Source organism: Sciurus carolinensis, chromosome 2 (genome assembly GCF_902686445.1).
Source record: "Sciurus carolinensis chromosome 2, mSciCar1.2, whole genome shotgun sequence".
Lineage (NCBI taxonomy): Eukaryota > Metazoa > Chordata > Mammalia > Rodentia > Sciuridae > Sciurus > Sciurus carolinensis.
This window is the reverse complement of record NC_062214.1, coordinates 44,371,948-44,392,867: the sequence shown is the minus strand read 5'-3', so window position 1 is coordinate 44,392,867 and position 20,920 is coordinate 44,371,948. Positions and strand designations below refer to the sequence as shown.

At 40.2% G+C, this 20,920-nt stretch overlaps 1 protein-coding gene across 1 annotated transcript in view; it reads right to left on the bottom strand.

The window, feature by feature from the left end:
- Positions 1–6,670: 6,670 nt before the first annotated feature.
- Slc24a3 (solute carrier family 24 member 3) overlaps positions 6,671–20,920 on the bottom strand; it is a 521,781-nt gene continuing 507,531 nt past the window's right edge. The window contains 2 exon segments of the mRNA XM_047540120.1: positions 6,671–11,111; positions 14,764–14,829. Coding sequence (XP_047396076.1) covers positions 10,962–11,111; positions 14,764–14,829 — 216 coding nt within the window. The 3' untranslated portion in view covers positions 6,671–10,961.

Genomic DNA, 20,920 nt, shown 5'->3' with positions numbered 1-20,920 from the left:
CTCTTTTTATTTTTTTCTGTGCTGAAGTTGAACTCGGGGTCTCACAAATGCTAGGCCAGAACTCTGTCACTGAGCTACACCCCAGCTAAGTGAATTTGGCACACACACTAGGCACACACACTAGTCTCTATCATTCCTCCCCTGTACTCTTCCTAGTTTCTACTGATCACTATTCTACTCCTTTCTTCTATGATCTGAAAGTTCCCAGCACAGAGAAATGATAAATGTTTGAGGAGTTGGAAATGCATTACACATTGTATACATGTATTGAATTATTGTGCTGTACACCATAAATATCTACAAATAGTCTGTGTTGATTAAAAATAAAAAAGAAGAGAACTATACAACTCTCCAGGGAACTCTGTGAACAGCCAGCAGAAGGCTGCTTGGTTTAGTCTCCTTATAGTTTTTCAGATGAAGAATCTGAGAGTCAAGACCAAAACTTTAAATATTTTAATATTCTGGCAGGGACTAAATAACTGGCATCCATACTGCAGATTTCTCATGCAAGAAGAGGTATTTGGCAGCCCTCAAAAGTAAACAGAGGATCCTTTTGATATTTATTAGCTTCAGGGGCCCCAAATTGGAAAGCTACCTCATTTATAGAGGTCAAATAGGAAAATTAAAACATTTTTATGTTAACACATTTCTTACACTCATCGGTATCCCTATTATCTTTAGTTGGATTTTTTTTTGCCACTGGTTACTACCTGGATGTGGAGGAAGCATTAGGATTCCTAGTGGGATTTTGAATTCTTTATGCTACACACGTCAATTAAGAAAATAGGTTTTATAAAAACAGAAAACTCAAGTTTCCTGATTTCTACCTTACACTTACAAAGTTACATACAGAGAAATGGGGAGGGAATGTAGAAAGAACTGTTTAGAAACAACAGTCCTGTGGTTTACTACTTGAACTTAAGCTGGAGTTTAATTCCCTGAAGTCATAAATTAATGGTATTAAGAGGACAGATACTTAATCTAGTTCTGGTATGTAGAGGTGGGGCACCAGCAAGTGATTAGAATTAGATAAGGTCTTTGGGTGGAGTCCCAATAATTGAATCCTGGTGGCTTCATCAGATAAGGGAGAGAGACCAGACAAAGAGACATAGATATATGCATGTTCCCTATCTCTTGCTGTGTGATCTCTTGCTAACTCTGTTAGCAAGAAGGCTGTCACCAGATGACTCCTTAACCTTATATCTCTGGTACCATGAGGCAAAATTAATCTCTCTCTCTCTCTCTCCATAAAGTTAACCTGCCTCTGATATTTTGTTACAGTAATGAAATGTGAACTAATATAAACACTAAATATAACAAAGAAAAGAGGGTTTCTGCTGAACCAGCCTTTGTGCTGCAATGACATCATTCAAATGATAGATGATGTAAATATGAGTATCTGGGCAGAGTCACAGGTCCATATATGCCTGATACACTTCTATTTATTTATTTACTTTATTAATACAGTCTGCATTTTGATTCATTGTACACAAATGGGGTACAACTTTTCATTTCTATGGTTGTGCATGATGTAGATTCATACCATTTGTGTAATCATACATGTACATAGGGTAATGATGTCTGTTTCATTCCACCATCCTTCATACTCCCTGATACACTTCTGAAAAGTCTTCTTTTATTTTGTTTGGGGTTACTATGCCCTATTTTTGGGTAGTTGGCCATCTGCTACAGCAGACATTTTTCTCCTGGCAGGTTTGACATTGGGGACTTGGTTTATTTGATATTTTATCTGTTTTTAACAACATCAATTAAAAATAAAGCCTAAGAAATGTCAAGGGATCCTTGGTCATGATGAATCCACACAAGATCTTTTTGGAAGGATTAATGAATCTCTCACTGCTGTTTACCAGGCCATCTCAAGCATGTTTCATGGTCTACATTGAAAAAATGAGCTCAGGTCTCATTGGAAAACTACAATGTGATCATTTACTAACACACTGTGTAGATTTTACCACCTATGACTTTGATTTTCTTTGGGGGACAATCCCCCAAATTAAGTAAAAGTTGAGCAAAAACACTGTCATTTTACCCCTAAGACTGACATTGGCTAGAAAGAAAGCATGCTTTGGGTAGATAGGGTAGATAGATAAATAGCTACTCCCCCAATCTCAAGTCCTTCACTGTTATTAAAAATATATTTACAACATTAACCATTTTTTTGGCTTGTTATGGTACCTGACTTTATCACTGTGTTACATCTGATAGTGACTTTAAAGTATAAACGAAAAAAAAGCAAGTATAACAACAACACAGACTGTCTGGTGACTATAATACACACAGAGAATGCTTAGAAAATAAGTAACCTATAGCCAAAAGGATTGCATTGTTATCCCTACTGTTCGTATTATAACTGTTAAAAAATACTCTTGGTCCCTAAACTGACTTCTATGCTTCCCATTATACTCAAGGGAAATCAACAACATGAGGTGTTCTTGAACTTCTGTGTGTGTTAGAGTGGCTTGTGAAGCTCATGATGGTACCCAGCTTCTTCTCCAAGCCATGAGTCTACTGGAAACTTTCAAAGCACATCATTGGCAAAGAGCCACTCATCATCGACTTGTCTCCTGTAGATTCCTTTAGCTGCAGAAGTCTCTGCCTCTTCTGGAACTCCTGCCAGCCATAAGATTGCTTCCTTTGGAGAATTCGTTTTTTTTTTTTCCAGAGGTCCAGAACTCACATGTATGATATTATAAAGGATGAACTTATCCATAGCTGTGGCCAGGCAACAAGCATATATCTTACATCTCCTTTAGAATGCATGTATTTAGTCCTTAGAAAAATCTGAAAATTCTTCCTGAGAATGACAAGGGAATGAGACCAGACTTTTTATTTTTCCTAACAAATGATGTCCAAAAATGATGTACATTTAAAAATCCAATAAAAATAAAAATGAATTCCAGGTGCAGATGAAGTGAAATATACAGAACAACTTGTGAACTATCATATCAAATTCATGCAACTCTCACTATCTTTACAACATTTTTAACTTCTGGAGGGAGATCACCTTTTCTCTTCTCTTGTCTAAATTGATAGAATGTCTGAGCTTGCAGGGACCTCAGTGATCATGTGATCTCATGCATTCACATGGAGAATGAGAGGACAGTTCAGGACTCCTCTCCTTGTCTCCAGAGCCTGCTGGCTACTCTGAATTATTACTTTCTTAGGAAGAAAGGTAATATTATGACTATTGCATTTTTATAGAGTTTGAAAGTTGGAGTACAAATGTTCCCTTTTTTTTTTTTTTAAGTTCTATGTATTGCAGAACCCCGGTGAGCCATAATAAATCTAGCCCTCCCTGCATTGGGGTCTCTTGATGGTCTGAGTCCTCTTCATGACAACTCTTGAAAAACCTATCTCTGGCCACCTCCAGGCCAGCAGATGGGAGAAGTCAAGTCACACTCTCTGTGACATATGAAAAGTTGCCATGTAGGAGTTGTCAGAGCAGTGACTAGTGTGAAGCAATGAGAAAAAGGAGGAACCCAGCAGGATTAGGGATCTCATTGCTTCCTGGACCAGCACTCACAAGCCGTAATTCTCAGAAGAAAGTGATACATGATTTGGATTTCCCTGATAAGGGTCAGGGGAATGCTTACCATTCACCCTCAAAGGCTGTCTTAGCCCAGATTTTACATGTATAATTTATAAAACTTTCTGCATAGCCAGTCAACACATGTTAAAACACAAGGGGATATAATTCCTTTCCTATGCAAACAAGTAGAATTGAAAAATTGGAATTCTATTAGATTCCCTTTGAGAATAGCATAAATAATCCTGTTGCCATATTCATCCAAGGCATATTAGGTATCAATGCCTCTGATTAATTGATTTGCTTCATTTATAATATATGAGTATATTTCTTGGCATGTGTTATGGCTTAGATATGAGGTGTACCCCAAAAAGCTCATGTGTAAGACAACACAAGAATTTTCAGAAGTGTAATGATTAGCTTGCAAAAGGTGTAACCTAATAGATGGATTGATCTACTGATATGGATTAACTGGGTGGTAACTGTAGGCAGGTAGGGTGTAGGTGGAGAAAGTAGGTCTTTAAGGGTGTGCCATTGGGGTTGATATTTTAACCCTGCAAACAGAGCTCTTTTTCTGTTCCTGGCTGTCATGTCCTGAGTTGCTTTACTCTGCTATGACCTTCCACCATAATGTTCTGCCTCACTTTGGGCCCACATGTGATCCACCATGGACCTCTGAAACTCTGAGCCCCAAATAAACATTTCCTCATCAAACCGTTTTTTTTTTTCGGTTCTTTTTTTTCCCAGTGACACAAAGTTCGCTAAAACAGCATGGATCTCAACATTGTTTCTCCAAACTTCCTGCTAAGAAGTGTTATCAGTGAAAATTTAGTTGACAGATTAACTTTTGGCCTAGAAGTGTAAAAAGGGTCTTAGAAATAGGAAGGAGTACCTTAAAACCATGTGCAATGACATGAGTGGGCCTCAAATTAACAATGCTACCACGGGACATGTTTCTTGATTGGAGATGCCACCTTTAGGAAGGTAGGTTCCTTAGACCACTGAGGTATACATACCAGTGTTACGCGGTGCTCGTCCTTGCCTTTGGATGGATGACCCAAGCATAAAATGTTATACTTTGGGAGTAGAAGCCTTCGGTCTTCCTCCTTGTCCACCTGGGTTTTGTATACCAATAGTGAAACCCACTTCCTGGACTGACAACAAAATATTTAGTGGGCTTTATAAAATTGTGGTCTTTACCAGGTCATTCTAGAGTGCAGTGTATCCTCTAAATTTTTGTGGGTTAGTCAAGAGCTCATGCCTGAGTTACAGTCTGACCAAAGGCAAGGCCATGCCTAGTTCTGTCTCTCCCCTGGGAGTTTCCATCATATTCCATTTGGGAGCGACCCTTGGCCATGGTCTGTGCATGAAGATTTCTGAGCTCTGAGAAGTATGTGTGGTTGGGTGTGTTTTTCTAGTTTCTTAGGTAAGACCACCATGGGGCACTTGTGATTATCCAAAGCACTTGAAGGCCCATTCTGGGGCAAGCATTTATTTATTTCCCAAGCCATGACATATTTATTGGATTGATTTGCATCAAAATAACACATTTAGATTAGGAAGTTAGAGACCCATGAATATAATGTGCAAATATAGGCTCATTTGCAAAAAAGATTTTTCTAGATTCATTATTAGTTTCTCTTGTCATTTATAATGAACTCATTTTCAGCTTGAATGAAATTGGTGATTTCCTGGTCCCATGTCTGTACAAGGAATGCTTCACTCAGAGTTTTGACTTTCATACATGTTCATCTTAAACCATGTTCTTTGATCCGTTTGATTTAATTTGGAAACTTATTTTAGTTGGAAACAGGAAGACATAGGATGATAGAAAATGGACATTGTGAAGAAAGGATATATTTCTTTTTCTGCTTTTAGCCATCCATAGATCTTTGTGGAGACAGAAGAAAAAAGAATTTTGAAAGAATAAAATTGTACATTGGGCTGGGGACATGACTCAGTGGTAGAATACTTGCTTAGGATGTGCAAGGTCCTGGGTTCAGTCTCCAGTACTACTAGAAAAACAAAACAAAACAAAAACAAAAAAACAATAAATTATTCATCTCTGTGCATGTGCGTGTATGTGCGTGTGTGTTTCATAATCTGGAAACCAATGATATTGGTGGAGGTTAGTGTAGAAAAAATGTGACTTAGTGGGCAAAATGATTTATACCAGTAATCCTCAAAAGAGAGTCCCAGATCTAGCTTGGATCTTGGAGTTGGTGAGAAATAAAAATTATCGTGCTTATCCTTAGATCTTCTGAGTCACAAACTCAGAGGTAGGACCCAGAAATCTGTATCTGAATAAGTCTTTATGCAATTTTGAAGCCTGCAAAAGATTGAAAACACAGATTTAAACAAGAAGATAGATAAATGCAGATAGATAAATGCAGATGTGTTTTCATAGACGAAGTTGAGTTGAATATTTAAGCAACTGAACAATTCCACTTGCTATGATAACAAAATTTTAGATGGTGGAATTGATACATCAAAAATCTGTAACCAAAGAAATTCTCCTAAGAACAATGCAGTAGACATTTTGGGTTCAACCCATTGGTGGTTAGGGAGATGACTGAAGAGTACAGGTTTAGTTTGTTGCATCTGAAAAAAAAAAGAAACATCATCTGTCAAGGGAAGGAGATGAAATAGCCGATATCTCAAAGAAAAAAATGAAACTGAATGGTGTTCATTTTTCTCTCTGAAAGAACTGAAAGAAATATTAGTTTTATGCTGAAATCACCTCCATACACAAATGCATCTCTTTGTAGCAATGATCCATAGGCATGCTCTGAAGTAGCCAAAAAGCAACTAAAAGGATTCTAAAATTCCTCATCACAATTCATTCCTAGTTTTGTGTGAGTTTTCTGGAATGAGTTATTGAATTGATTTTACGAACCAACCAGAAAATACATCACCAAATACAGCTTTTGATAAGTAGGATACGTTGGAAGTGTGTGTAAAGAAGAAATTTAAGCAATAGGTACATATGTTTATGCAAATTAATTCAAGTAAAAAAAATTCCTTAAATGGCATACATGCCAAAATTGTAATCTTAAATTTTCCCTTCTTTCCTATCTATAACAAAAATGAAGACCAGAACTAAAAGAAGCATTAACTATGAATAATCACTATGTCTAAAATCTCTGCAACTTGACAAGAATGTTTATTAAGTAGAGGTTTAGTAAAAACTTCTTAAATTAATGAGACTACTGGGTGCAATTTATTACAGAAATAAATACCCCAAGTGCAACAGTGGCTTATGTAAAAAATGTTGGTGGAGTTTATTACTCTTCCCTCTGTGCTGAAACTAAGCAAAAAGTTCCACATGGGATCAGTTTTGGGGCATGGCACAATTTATCTTCTGTTCACTACAGATCTCTCCTTTTCACAGCCTCAGCTCTTAATTCTCAGCACCTCAGAATTACCTACATCTCTGGGTAATGAAACAATGGATGCATAACTTTTTATTTATTAGAAAAATGTTTGTTGAATCCACTCCATTCCTCCAGTTGTATGATAACAGACAGATTTGGGAAATTTTAGAATATCCATTGGACTGTTTTCATACAGTTTTGGTATCAGATAAATAGTGTGTGTTATATGTGGAGCAATCACTGCCAAAATCACCAGATAAGACTCATTAATGAGTATGAGGCTTACCCAAAATCCAACATGGAAATGTCCCATCTATTTCAAAATAGTTGGCTGAAATGGGTCAGAATCATGGAATAAGTATTCTATAATAACGGGATAATTATCCCATTTTGAAAAGGGGAAGATGAATCTTGAGAGAAGTAACTTTACTATGACCAATTTCCCACTTTACTTTTTGCCAACAATCTGAACATTTGCATGAATAATTACGTAAAGTTCCAAGGCCATATTTGACTATAGTTGTAACTGGATGTTATTCCAACTTTATAGCACAACTGAAAACTGTCTGGACTTTATGATATTATCACTGTTCATCCCCCTTTAAACCTTTAGGCTTTTCCTTGATGTTTGAGTGTTTAAAATAAATTCGAATTTACTGTTTGGAATACACCTAGCTCCAAATCCCTAAAATGCAAATTTATGACTTTAAATGTTATCTGCAGCAAAAGGTGTAGGAAAATATAATACCCTCACCCCCCACTAAAGGGGGTTTCTTTAGGGACATTGCCAAATTGGAGACATGGAAAAAGGTTATTTCCTTAAACCCATTTCAACCTTTCTCAGTTTCCAGCAGAAGCAATGAATACAATATAACACCATCAATTCTGCATCACTGGACAGTGGGCTTCTTGAAAACCATGTTCTCAATCAATAATTCAAGGCATTTTTGTGCATGGGTAGGATCTGGATAGATATAAGCTAAGCTCTCACTTCAGAAAGGAAACACTCAAAGTTCCTAGACAGGAAATTCTTACGGATGAAAAGAAGGAAAGTGTCTCATTCCAGAATTTTCACTTTGAGAATTGAACAGCAATTTCTAAAAATTTCATAGAATATGTGTGTGTGTGTGTTTTTTTTTGATTGACATCAAGCTTCTTTTCAAATGTCTTTGCTTAAGGTAGTCTAGCAAAATGTTTAACATGAAAGTATCTAATGCTTTGTAAGCATTGATTAGTGTATTGATACAGAACAGAGAAGTTTATTTTACACTACCTGAGTTAGGGTATTTGTAAAATATGCAAATATTATAGTAAAGCTTTCGAAGATGTAAATACCCAAAACAAAGCAAAGTACCTACTATTACTTCTCCCCCAGGAAAATACATTTTTAAACAGTTGAATAAAGTTGGTGTTGTGAATTAGTAGCTATTTTTCTTCTGATTCCTACAAATAAATTGTGTTATATTTCAGGTGAAAATGTGGCTTGTTTACTAACTTTAGATCTGGGTGACTACTCTTTTGAGAGTCTTGCAGGATCAGAAAATTGTATCAGCTGGATACAGTTGTGCACACTTATAATTCCAGCAGCTTGGACAGTTGAGGGCAGGAGGGTCACAAGTTTGAGGCCAGTATCAGCAATTTAGCAAGGCTCTCAGCTACTTAGTGAAACCCTATCTCAAAATAAATAAATAAATAAATAAAAGAAGGGCCAGGGTTGCACCTCAGTGCTAGAGCACTCCTGGGTTTAATCCCTACTACAAAAAGTGACTTATTATAACTATGTATTAATTTCTCTTTTAAGGAATCTGCTTTGGAGGATGCCTTACTTTTCATGATTAAAAGCTTAACAAGTCAGAGAGGATGGGGAACTTGACCATAACCAAACACTAATATCAGGACTGTGATGATTCTCTTCTCATATCATTCTGAAGAAGGAATTCCTAACATGTCACATGGATTCTATGACAGGTGGAGTTCTAGAATTTGATGACAGGACCAGAGATCCAAAGTTCCTTCAGGAGTTAGAGAGGATGCATGACTTGCCGCTTTATTCTTGCAATCTGACAGACATATAGCAGTCTTCTAAACCCAGAATATACCAAACCAGCAGCAGCAGAAATGCAAATCCCTGGTCACACAGCGATTGCAATCATTTTACTTCCCATATGTTCTCCTTCTGGTAAAAGGGACAACATTCCAGAGGAGAAAGGAATGCGCTTTGTTTGAGGAAGGATACAGAACAGAGAAGTTTATTTTACACTATCTGTCCAAGAAAACAATCGCCATAAACCAGTGCAAAATGTGCAACAGAATCAATAAGTGTGTCTTAGCTCTGAGAGCCCAAATGGGTGATTTCCCCTCCTGTTCCTCTGCTAGGCAGGTGCGGTGCCCGCCCACAACTAGGGCTGTCCTCTGTTTGCACCCCAGACAGAGACAGTCAACCAATTTGTAGCAGGTTATTTTTACAATTCATACCAGAACTTGTAAAAGGAACTGGGAAAACCATACCGAATGAATGATAAGTGATCAGTGCTTAAAGTAAATACAAGGGACAGCACGGGCAAGAATCCACAGTTTCAATAAATACTAGTGTAACAAGCATGGGTGTGTCTCAATTCGGTGGAATTGGTCTGCATAATAATCAGCATCATACAAAATCTAGCAGGGCTGTTGAGCAGTGATTGGCAAAAAAACGTTCACAATAACTTATGCCCTTGAGCGAGTCTGCGTTTAACACATTCTGTGGTTTCCAAGGCGTCAGGTCTCTGCTTTCTCTTTCCCTGGCCATCCCTCCAGGATGGGAAGGTTGGAACCAGGCCAACTTGGCGGTGGCATCCCACGAGAAAGGACGTTTGCCCAAGAGCCAGCCATCAGGGTCCAGTGTACTTGATACCAAGTGGCAAATTGGGACTTAATTGACGAGGTCTGTGCAAAATGCGCTTCTCTCCATTTTCCAAGAAACCAGTGTCTGTAACTCCTGCATGGGAAGCAGTGGTGGCCTCCAGGTCATTCCCTGTCACCCCAAATAACCAAGCAACAAGAGCACATCTCAAGGACTCACATGTTGGGGACACTTCTATTGTTGACTGCCTGGCGCCTTGCGAATGGACAGTTTAATGAGGACCCCTGTGTCAAAGGCCTCAGGCAGGCTAGAACTATTGCTTGTAAAACTAGAAAGAACCTAGTGAGAAATAGATGGTCTTAGTGAACATGTGGGAAGCAGTTTTCTTCCTCCAACACCTTGCACCCCCTCCCCCCAGGTGACACCCACAGGATTTAGCAAAGCATCCTTGGGCAGAAAATGTCACACGTCTGTTCTCTGTGGCCTTACCCAGCAGTTCCTTGACTAAGCACTAAATCCATGCATACTTCAGTGTGCCTGGGATTCACTCCCAGAGGACACAGCAGTACAACCTATGGATCATCCACTATCCAGGGCCCAGTGAAAGAAGACGCAAGGGATGTCCTCCATCTCTGGAAGAAAAGTAATCAAAGGGGGAGCCATCCCCCAAATAAAACACCCCTCCAGCCCAGTAACCTAGGAATTACCTCCAAACAAAACACAACCCCAGACACTCCTTGTCATCAATGGACCCTCTCCTCTATTTCTTCAACAGTCTTAGGTCATAAATTAGGGTAGTCTTCCATCAAATAACTTAAAAAAGGAGGAGGGACTGTAAATAAGTTGTGCCTGGCTTGGGCCAGTTAGCAGCCAGTTTTTGTTCTAGAATCTCAGTCACGGTTCAAAAATGGAGCTTGAAAATTCACGTGGATGGTAGTAGATGTCTTCAGATGGAAGAGGCAGGGAGGGGCGCGTCGGCAGGTGAGAGGGGTCAGGTGGGACGAAGGAGCAAGGAGGTGGGGGAGTGAAGGAGGTGGCAGAGAGAGCCTGGGCCACCAGGGCAGGAATGGAGGCCTGTGGACAGCACAGGAGAGACGGACGCCGCGGCCCTTGAGGGCCCGCACGACTCGGGGGATGCGGCCAGGTCTCGTATTGCACAGAAAAGAAGGAACTGGGCCTCTGAGGGTGGCCCGGAGGGTCAGTGGTCCCCACACATGGGTAAGTTCACAAAGGTGAACACGTTGAACTCTGTCATGATGGAGAAGCACAGGAACACGCCGTACAGGAAGAGACAGCCGCAGCCCAGCTTCTTGTCCAGCTGCCACTTGTTCAGGTGAACCCCAAACACCTGCAACGGACAGAATGGGTCAGAGGGCAGTAGGAAGGGTGACCTCAGGGAAGGATTATGGGCTCTGGGCCTTGAACAGGGTACTGAGTCTCTCTGAGTCTGCAAAATCCACCCAACAGATGGGGGTGGGTTAGGAATGTCAGAATCAAGAAAAGAGGAAGTATAGACCAGTTGGGGGAGTGGGGAAAGTGCTTTAAAAAGGGAAAATGCACTGAGCGTGGTGGTGCACTCTGTAATCCCAGCAACTCAGTAGGTTAAGGGAGGATGATCACAAGTTTGAGGCCGGCCTGGGCAATTTAGCGAGACTCTGTCTTGAAATATAAAGGGCTGGGGATGTAGCTCAGTGGTTGAATGCTCTTGGGTTTAATTCCCAGTCCCCCCTGACATACACACAAATACACACACACAAACACCACAGAAAAAAAGAAGAAAAACAAACAAACAAAAAGAGCTCTAGCTAGTGATGCTGCTTGGTTGTAGAGCTCTTGTGTAGCAAGTCTAAGTCCCTGGGACTGGTTTCCAGGATGGGGAAAAAGGAAAGTAAAAATGACAGGACTAGTAAACGGAGAGTGACCCAGGCTTAGCCCCTGGACTCTAACCCTGTGTGCGACACCTGTGCTGCCCTCCACTGTCCTGCCCAAACAGACCCTGGTTTGCCCTTGAGAACACCATCGCTGTAGCCCGCTCAGGGTGTCATTGCCCAGTGGTTCCTCCGATGTGCACAGATCTCTTCCCATTGCTGCTTCTGGAGGTGAGAACATTATCACTGTTGCCTTTATTGCTGCTTCCAAACCATTTCCCTCTCTCCTCCCTCAAAACACTAAGCTTGGAACCTCAAGTCTTCTAACTCTTACTACCTGTCCCTCCTTCCAGCCATGCAACCCTGGGCACTCCATTCCTGGGAGTTTTGTGTCTAGGTTCACTATCACGCTCCAACACAGCACTCCTGCCATCTTTCTCAGCTTTGACCTTCCTCTCAAGTCTTTGACCTCTATTTTGCATCGGTCAGTCACCACCACCACCACCACCATGTGGCTACCCACATTTAAATTTAAGTGGAATGAGATATAAATGCAACTCCTCAGTTGGTTCAAGTGCTCAATATTCACACAGAATCAGAGGCTACTGTCTGGTACAGGTCCAGGTTATTTCATTTGAGAAAGTTCTACTGGACAAGGCTGTGGTCTTGACCTTGCTGTTACCAAGAGCAGAAACATCTGTGTTATTTTGACTGCAATTCCTTTTCCAGTTTGTTTCCATATGGTACAACAACTCCCACAACTCTGCAAACTCCCCACAACCTATTATTCATTGATATCATCATAGTGTCACTGGACTTTGCCCTTCTTGATCCTCCCCTCTCCTACTTACCCTGCTTCCATTATACTGGCAATTGCTAGAATCACTTCAGAGCATCCACCTGGATTCCTGACCTCTCTGTCCTTGTTTACCTAAGCTGAAGTCCTTTGGTTCAAGCCATATCTTCATCTAAGCCATGCTCCATCCACGCAGCTGACCGCCAAGGCTGGAGGACAATGCCCAGCATGTTGACTGGTATCACTTCAAATTTGAGATCACTGACCTTAGGTGGTTCATTAATGCTTCAAAGCAAGCATCCTGTCCTTCCACACTCCCTAGTCAATCCCTTTCCCAGATGGATGTTTCACACCTCTACTCTCTCCTGAAGCCTCCAATGTACCCGTCTCCATCCTCATTTCCATTTCATGAAGTCCCATCACAGAAAGACCTCCCCACCTTTCTCCCATTAGTGGAGACACACTGTCCATGACCAGCTCCATGTGGGCACCAGATCCCTCTCTCATACTGCTTAAGAATGTGGTTCCAACAACTCCCCTCTCTTTTATATACATTCCCACATCTCACCCATGAATTATTCCAATTGGCATACAAAGATGCTCTTATCTCTCTCATATTTAAAAGCAACACTTAAAAAATTCCCATTCCTCTGTCCTTTACAACTTATCTTGCAGATAATCTGGAAGAGTTGCAAATACCAGCTCTCTCCTACTTCTCTTCCCATTCTCTGTTAGCTTATTTCATTAACTTTCTACCCATCACTCCACAAAACCACCCTCATCAAGAGTGTCCATGGCTTTGCAATTCTAACTCTAATGGTAATGCTCAGGGCTCATCTCACTTGACACAGTTGATCACTCTTCCACTTTGAAACTCCTTTTCCATTTGGTTTCCAGGATGACACATTCTGCTGGTTTCCTTTTAACCTCTACAACTGCCCCTTCTCTGTTTCCTTATATGTCTCTTCTTCATCTTTCTGATCTCTAAGTGTCAGAGTACACCAAGACTCAGATCTTGGGCCTCTTCTCTTTCCTGTCTACATTCACTCTCTTGGGCATCTTATCAAACAGAAGGGCTTTTATCTAGATCTACATCTACATCTACATCTGGTATCTCCAGCTTGGATAATTCTGCTGAACTCAGACTCATATTTCCAATGGTTTTCTTGACTTTTCTCCGTGGAGCTCAAAATAGGCATTTGAAAACTAAAGATGTTTGAAATTGTTATTTCTTCCCAAACCTATTTCCTCTTTCAATAACCTCATTTTGACAGCACAGGTGGTGGCTAGGCCAGGCTCCTCTAGCACGTACCACTATAGCACATCCTAAAGAGAAGCACAGGTTCTATAAATATGGACTCCAATGTCAGCTGGCACACTCCATAATTCAGTCAGTGTCAGTGAAGACAAGTCAATTAATTTCTTAGACCTCAGTCACTAATCTGTATAATGGGGCTGATATTAGTGATTACTTCATGGGAGCTCCAAATGGAAAAGTATATGCAAAGCATTAAGCACAGTGTATAGTTATTTTAAGTATCAGAACTCCAAATCACATCAGATCTGAGGAACCTTCTAAACTATGAAAGATTCAATTATGTAAACTTTCACTTTTGACAATATAGTATGGTAGTATTTGCTTTGGTAACATTTTACCATTACATTCACATTCTTATTTCCTACCTACTCTTATGAATTCCCACTCTCTGGCATAGGTACATTAACAATATGCCAAGGGAAATTCAATTTCCTTGAAACATCAAGGGAAAAAACATTAGCATTTAGGTGTTTGTTAAAGTGAAAATTCAACGGTGTATATGTATGCTAATGGATAGTTCATGTGGGTCAGTTTATGTGCTGGCCTCAATTTGTTCCTACCAAACATGTCAGTACATTTGGAAATATTCAAGTACACAGAAGAATGTAATGGCTGAGACAGTGGAAAAACATAAAAGCACACTGTCCATAAAACATATTCTTAGTTTCTGTCTATTGGTCAAACCCATGGATTTATGGAGTTGTTTTGTAACCTGGAACAATAAACTAATTGCAATCTACCCTTTGATAGTGAAACTTATGGAAAACCTGGGAACTCTTCTTTGCTTTTGGTAAGGCAGGACCATGCTTCTGAGAAGAGGGTTGGCTCATTTCAGAAATAAGGAGTCATTCTAGTGGATTGCTAGGATCCACTTCCAGAAGAAACAGCCAGGAGACAGAACATCTGGAGATCTACTGTTCCCATTCGCCAGGAGGCCAAGTCCATCTGGTCTCTAAAGAACTTGGAAGAAGGGAAGAATATTACAAACTTAAGAATGGAAAAAGATTTGCAAACCTACCGTGACAAAGACAGAGGCCAGGAGCAACCCCACAGAGTAGATCAGCCCCCTGCTGTTCAGTCGAATCTGTAAGAAATGATTAAACAGAATTAGGCTCCTGAAAAAGGTATCGCTTAGAAAGGGCACTCAGCAATGCTCAGTAACCACGACTCCAATATTTTCCCCTTGAGGATAATAAAGCAAATGTCAGTTGTGGCAGCCATGCCCTGTACTTGAGATGTATGCATTTGTAGAAATGAAGATTTATCCTTGTCTTGTCCACTTTCAGCACGTCCTACCCGTACCTTCAAGAGTGGTGCCCCAGCTGGATAACCCCATGACTACTCAAATGACCACTCACATTCTCTATCATGTGTTGTGTGATTTTTGTTGTCCATAAGGCAGCTCTGTTGACCTAATTTTCACAGGGGTTTTGCTTTCTCAAACTCATACTACTTTTAGGGTGAATCTTATCACATGATGAAAAATGGGTGATGGGAGAATATGAATAAACTTTTTATCATTTCCTTGTAAATTTGTCTGTGTTCTTTTCCTAACTTGATGGGAAGAGGTGAATGAGATGCTACAGTGAGTGAGCACATAAAAGAAAAAAGTTAAAATTCCATTTCTGATATTAGTAGAAAGGACTTTGGGGAGTTTGTATTTTACAGTAATGCAATGGGTTAACAGGACAATTTTGAAGAGGGAGAAGCAGTTTTTTGAATTGTTACAGAATACTATTGTCCAAGAGAACTTTCTACAATGATGGGAATGTACAGTATTTGTGCTTCCAATATGGTAGCCATTAGGTACATGTGGTGGTTCAGTAAAAGAATGAAATGTTTAATTCTATTTCTTTTAAATTAATTTAAATTTCCTTTAAAGAGCTGCAGGTGATTAGTGGCTACAATATTTGGCAGAGCAAGTGGAGTGTTGAGAGGCTGACTTGACCTGCAAAGATCATAGAGTTTCTTTCAAAGTCTTTTGCCTTTGACCAAAGTCATAAATCTGCCCTGAAATAGAAGGAATGCCCGAGAGCAGTGGTTCTCAAAGGGTGATCCTGGGACAGTGGCAGCATCTCTTGGAAATTTGTTCAAATGCATGATCTCAGTCCCCACCCAGACCTCCTGAGTCAGAAGTTCTGGTGGGAGGGTGGGGCTCAGCCTCCTGTGTTTTAGAGGTTCTCCAAGTGATTCTGATGCATGGGAAAGTTTAAGCACCACTGATTTGGAGAAAGTACAAAATCTAAATCGACTTCTTTTGATCTCTGAGTGATTGTGGGCATGGAACTTTGACATTCATTTTTACAAATTCTTAGAATCTCTTCCATATATTCAGGTTTGAAGACTGCAGCTCCTTGACCAATGCATGTGGTCCTGAAGGAGTGAAAAACTCACCCGTGTTCATGGAGAGGGAGAATGAGGCTGGTTGATCTGTCTATTGTTTTCATTAGAGAACTAAGTGATGAGTATGAGTAAGAGCAGTTTTGGGTCTTCTGATAAAGTTCAAGGTCTAACTTGTCCTCATTTTAACAGTCCATCACTGGGGTATGTGTTTAGGAACATATATGTGTCTCCAAAGGTAGGTGTGTTGGGATCATCTTTTGGTGATAGGACAATCAATCCTAAGTAAGCAATGCTCTGTCACAGAGGGAATGCCTCTTTCCATTGCAATGCAACAATCTCCATGAGTCCACTACCTGCTTGACCCCTCTACTGGGAAATGGTTCCTAATCACCAAATGCCTTCTCAAGAATAAAGGAGGAATCAAGTCACATCTCTGTGGCATGAAAGCAATGGGTTGATTTGGTTAATTGAGTATAGAAAATGAGGGATTGACTTCATCCCACTGTGGCTGATAGTTAACTTCTTATAGACCTCAACCTGGTTGTGGGCAGATTTCCCTCCTTATATCAGGTGGGTTGGTATAGAGAAGACAAATATCCAGGAGTATATCACCAATGCATTGTACTGAAAAAGATTCTCTTCCCCAAATATACTCTCCACACTGATTCTCTGGTGATCCCACATGTACCCTGGCCAATGTTGGAGGGGAGAGGTGGGCCTAATGTTGGAGCATCATGACGTCCTCTAGTCCCCTGAGAACCCTCCCTAAGCAGAGGTAGGAACTGCCTGCTGGGGCTGTCCTCAGCCTAATATCCTTGGATGGTGCATACACATTCAGAAACTGTAAATAAATACTCAGAAATCCTTTGAGCTCTTAATTTTCAACACTATTTGGGTTCTTCCTAGAATGGGGAGAGTGTATTCCCAGGCCAGCTTGCCCTCTGAGCTCTGGGGTTGATTCCCTTGTCAGCAACAAGAATTGACTAAAGTGATTTCTTGCCCTTTAGAAACCAAGGGCCAGTGAGAGTAATGATCCAAGTAGGAATTTCCTCTCTAGCTAAGCATTTTCAAAATGAATCATGTTAAACCAAAGCTTTTGAACTTTAGTCTTCTTACACTCACATTCAGTGTTAAAGAACTTATTGTTGAAATTCTTAATCTGGCTCCAGAGATGAAAGACAATTCTTCTGTGGGGTTTCTGAATGTTTTCCACATTCTCACTTTTTTTCCTCTGTAGTTTTCCTTTGGTAGTGGACTGTTACACGCACCAGGTGTGTATTTTTGTTGTTGTTGTATTTCATTGTTAATTAGCAACCCATGCTCTTACGACCTATATTTATTCCTCAATGTTGGGTCCCCACACTGCCACACAAACTTTATAGTCAGGAATTAGGGTTCCTTCAGTTGCCTTTTGGTCTAACTTGAGCATCTCCCATCCACTGGCGACTCTGGGTGGTTTGGGACAGGGTTTGACAAACTGTGATCCTTGAATCAAACCTGGCTTATCACTAGTTTTTGTAAAGTAAGTTTATTGGAACTAGGTTTGTTCATATATGTATCCTCTGTGACTATTTTTATTCTACAGTATTAGCGATGAGTAGTTTTGACAGACTATTCAGCTGACAAAGCTTAAAATACTTCCTCTCTGGTCTTTTGCAGAAAAAGACTGCCAACCCCTTGTTCAGGGCACAGGATTCAGACACAGCCTCCTGAGTTTTGAATCCCTGCTCAGTCACTCATTTGCCACATGATCAAGAGCAAATCACTTAACTTCCCCAGGTCTCAGATTTCTGGTGTGTAAAATGGGGATAAGACTGTTCCTACTTCATGGATGTTTGTAAGGATTAACTGAATTAATTTAACACAGTAAGGTTCTTGAACAAGGGCATGGAGTCTAATACATCCTCAATAAGTGTGGGTCTGTATTCCCTACCCACTTGGCGAGCTGCCTGGGCCCACTTCCCTGTCACTCTTGGCATCTCCTATAAACTTATCACCTAGAGCTCCCAGATCAATGTCTTAACTAGGTGCCACAAATGCAGGACCATGTCTGGCTCTACCCTCCACAGACCATGTGCTTAAATACACAATTGGTGAATAAATAATGGATGACCTTGAGGTATCATACCAATGGTTTAGTAGAAGGTCAATTTCAGTGGGGCAGTTTGGATTGGTCAGAGAGAGGTTGGAAGCAGAGACCCCAACACTTCCTTGGGTGACAATTCCTTGATAACATTCCAGAAACAATATGATCTCTACCTTAAGTCCCATCTCCCTTCACTTAATTTCTTATGAGCATGTACAGGTTTTTAAAAATCCAAAATATTATTCCAAAAATTTTCAAGTACTCAGAAAAGTCAAAATAGTTATACCTTGTAATTTTTTTTTAAAAAATAAACTTCAAAGTACACTGCAGATATGAATGTACTTGATCCCTGAACATTCCTGCCTGCATCTCATTAAGTGGAGTTCATTTATAGTTTAGGTAGTGTTTTTACTTTTACATGTAATCATCATACAGTGAAATTTACAGATCATAACTGCACCATTGAATGGATTCTAAAAAATGCACATACTCATATAACTAAAACTCCCACCATGCAAAGAGTGTTTCTGACACCAGTAAGTTGGACTCTACCAGTCTCATCCAAAGGCAGTCCCTACTTCTCTACCACAGGTTGACTGAGTCTGTCCTAAAGCTTCTTACAAGTGGAGTCTAAAGTGTGTGTGTGTGTGTTTTTTTTTAAACATGAGCATTCAGCATAATTTTTAAGATTCCTTCATGGTTTTTACTGTATCAATAGCTCGTTTATTTTTATTCAGTAACAGTGTAAATATACCATGACTCGTTAATTATTCTCCTGTTGATGGACATCTGAACTGCTTCCAGTTTTGTGCTTTTAGCAGGTATTGCTTTTATAATTCAAAAACAAAATGAAAGAGGCCTATGATGGTTCCTTCTCATCAATAGGATGGCTATTGGTAATATCTCATGTCCTATCACTCTTTTCTGTAGTTGTGTATGGAACTTTACCAAAGTAGAATAATTCACCTTTCCCACCTTAGCACACTCTTGCCCCTGTATGGGAACTTCAGTCCAAGCAGGTTGCCTATCCCTCTCCTTCCTTCTTATCCTCTGCCCATTCTGTACCAAGTCTTTTGGTCTCTTCCAAGTTCACTATTACCCTCCTGGTACAGATCTCCTCCTGCCTGAACCTGAGGCACATTCTTATCTCCCCAGCTATCCAAATGCCATGAGGGCAGAAGCCTGGGTCTTGAATTTTTCCTCATCCTAGCAATCTAATTTAACTCAGCTCCTCATACTGTGTGTTTAAGTGAATACCTGCCAGTGATACTGAACATGTGTGTTCATGTATATGTTGGGTGGGAGTGAGGCTGCGTGGTAAGGGGCAAGAGTGAAGATTTCATGGTGAGGGTGGACTTTAAACTGGTCTTTGTAAGAAAGCACCAGACAGTTTTTAATCAAGGTCTAACTTGCATCCAGTTAAATGTACAGATTTCAAGTGTATTTATAATTGTTTGAGTTTTGACAAATTCATGCATTCATGTAACACATACCTCAACAAAAATATGAAATATTTCCATCACCCAGGCATGCTTTCTTGGGGGCTGAAAAGCTAGTTTCTTGGGGCCATGCTAAGCCAAATGATAGCACCAAAATTTTCTAATTTCTGGATTACCTTTGAAAAAAGCCTTTGAGCTCCAGTTCTGCACAGTGTCACGCACAATTATTTCCCTGCTCCCTGCCTGATAGATGCAAGGCACAGTAAATGCAAATGCAGAAAATTTTCACGGCAATGCTGATCTGAGAGCATGTGAGGCGCATCTCAGAATGTTCAGTCCTGACATTTAACGTTGTTTTTATGTCTTGCCTTCAGAAATATGCATTTTCATTTTCCAATTCCCTCTTGGCAATCCTTGCAGAGGAAACAGAACTCTGGCTGCTTCCAAAGTCAATAGGAATGTAGCCCACAATGCATGAGTAGTTTTTAGTACAGATGCACACACAGAGACCCATTCACACTGAGTTTCATGCAGTCATGCTGCTCATAAAACAGTTCTTGAACCCTACTGCACTTAGGGAACCCAAAACCCCCAGTCTGAAAGATTCTGATCCCCCATACAACAATTTAAGATCTTTCTATGGTCTGAGGTCAGCTCCACCCAACCAATGAATTCTTTTGGAAAAATAAGAAGTCCCTGGATTTTCTTTAATTTATTTATAATTCGGAACACATGTTGCTTTGCATTTTCTTATTTGGGTAGTGTTAACACTTGTTTGGGTACAGTTTCCAATTAGATGTTGCTAATCTTGGTTTTACATTATACAATATCATTGGGTAGGAATCTCTTTCCCTGAACAATTAAATGAGGTGAGAAAGTGAACAAACCCACAGAAAAGAAGTAAATTAGCAATGGCTGGCATTCTTAACTTCTTTCCTTTTCAAAGTGGTCTCATAAACACAAATGTGAACTTAATTCTAGGGACAACTCTGTGAAGTAAGTAGGTGGGTTTTGTTCTCCTGAAGATGAGACAACTGAGGCTCAAAGAGATTAAAGTACTTAGTTAATGCTACAAGGTTGGTGAAAGATCAAGCCCACGCTTAGACTTGAATTCAGACTGTAAATTCTAGAGTCTTCATTGCATCCACTGGAGGCACAGCAGAAAAGCCAGGGTCTAAGATGTCAAATCTGGGCTTTTCCTACTTGTTACTTTGTAAGAGTCCTAAATGAATTATAAGAACTACAGAAGCCACTGTAGCAGATGCCATTGGTATCCCATCTATCTTAGTTTATTTTCTGTTACTGTG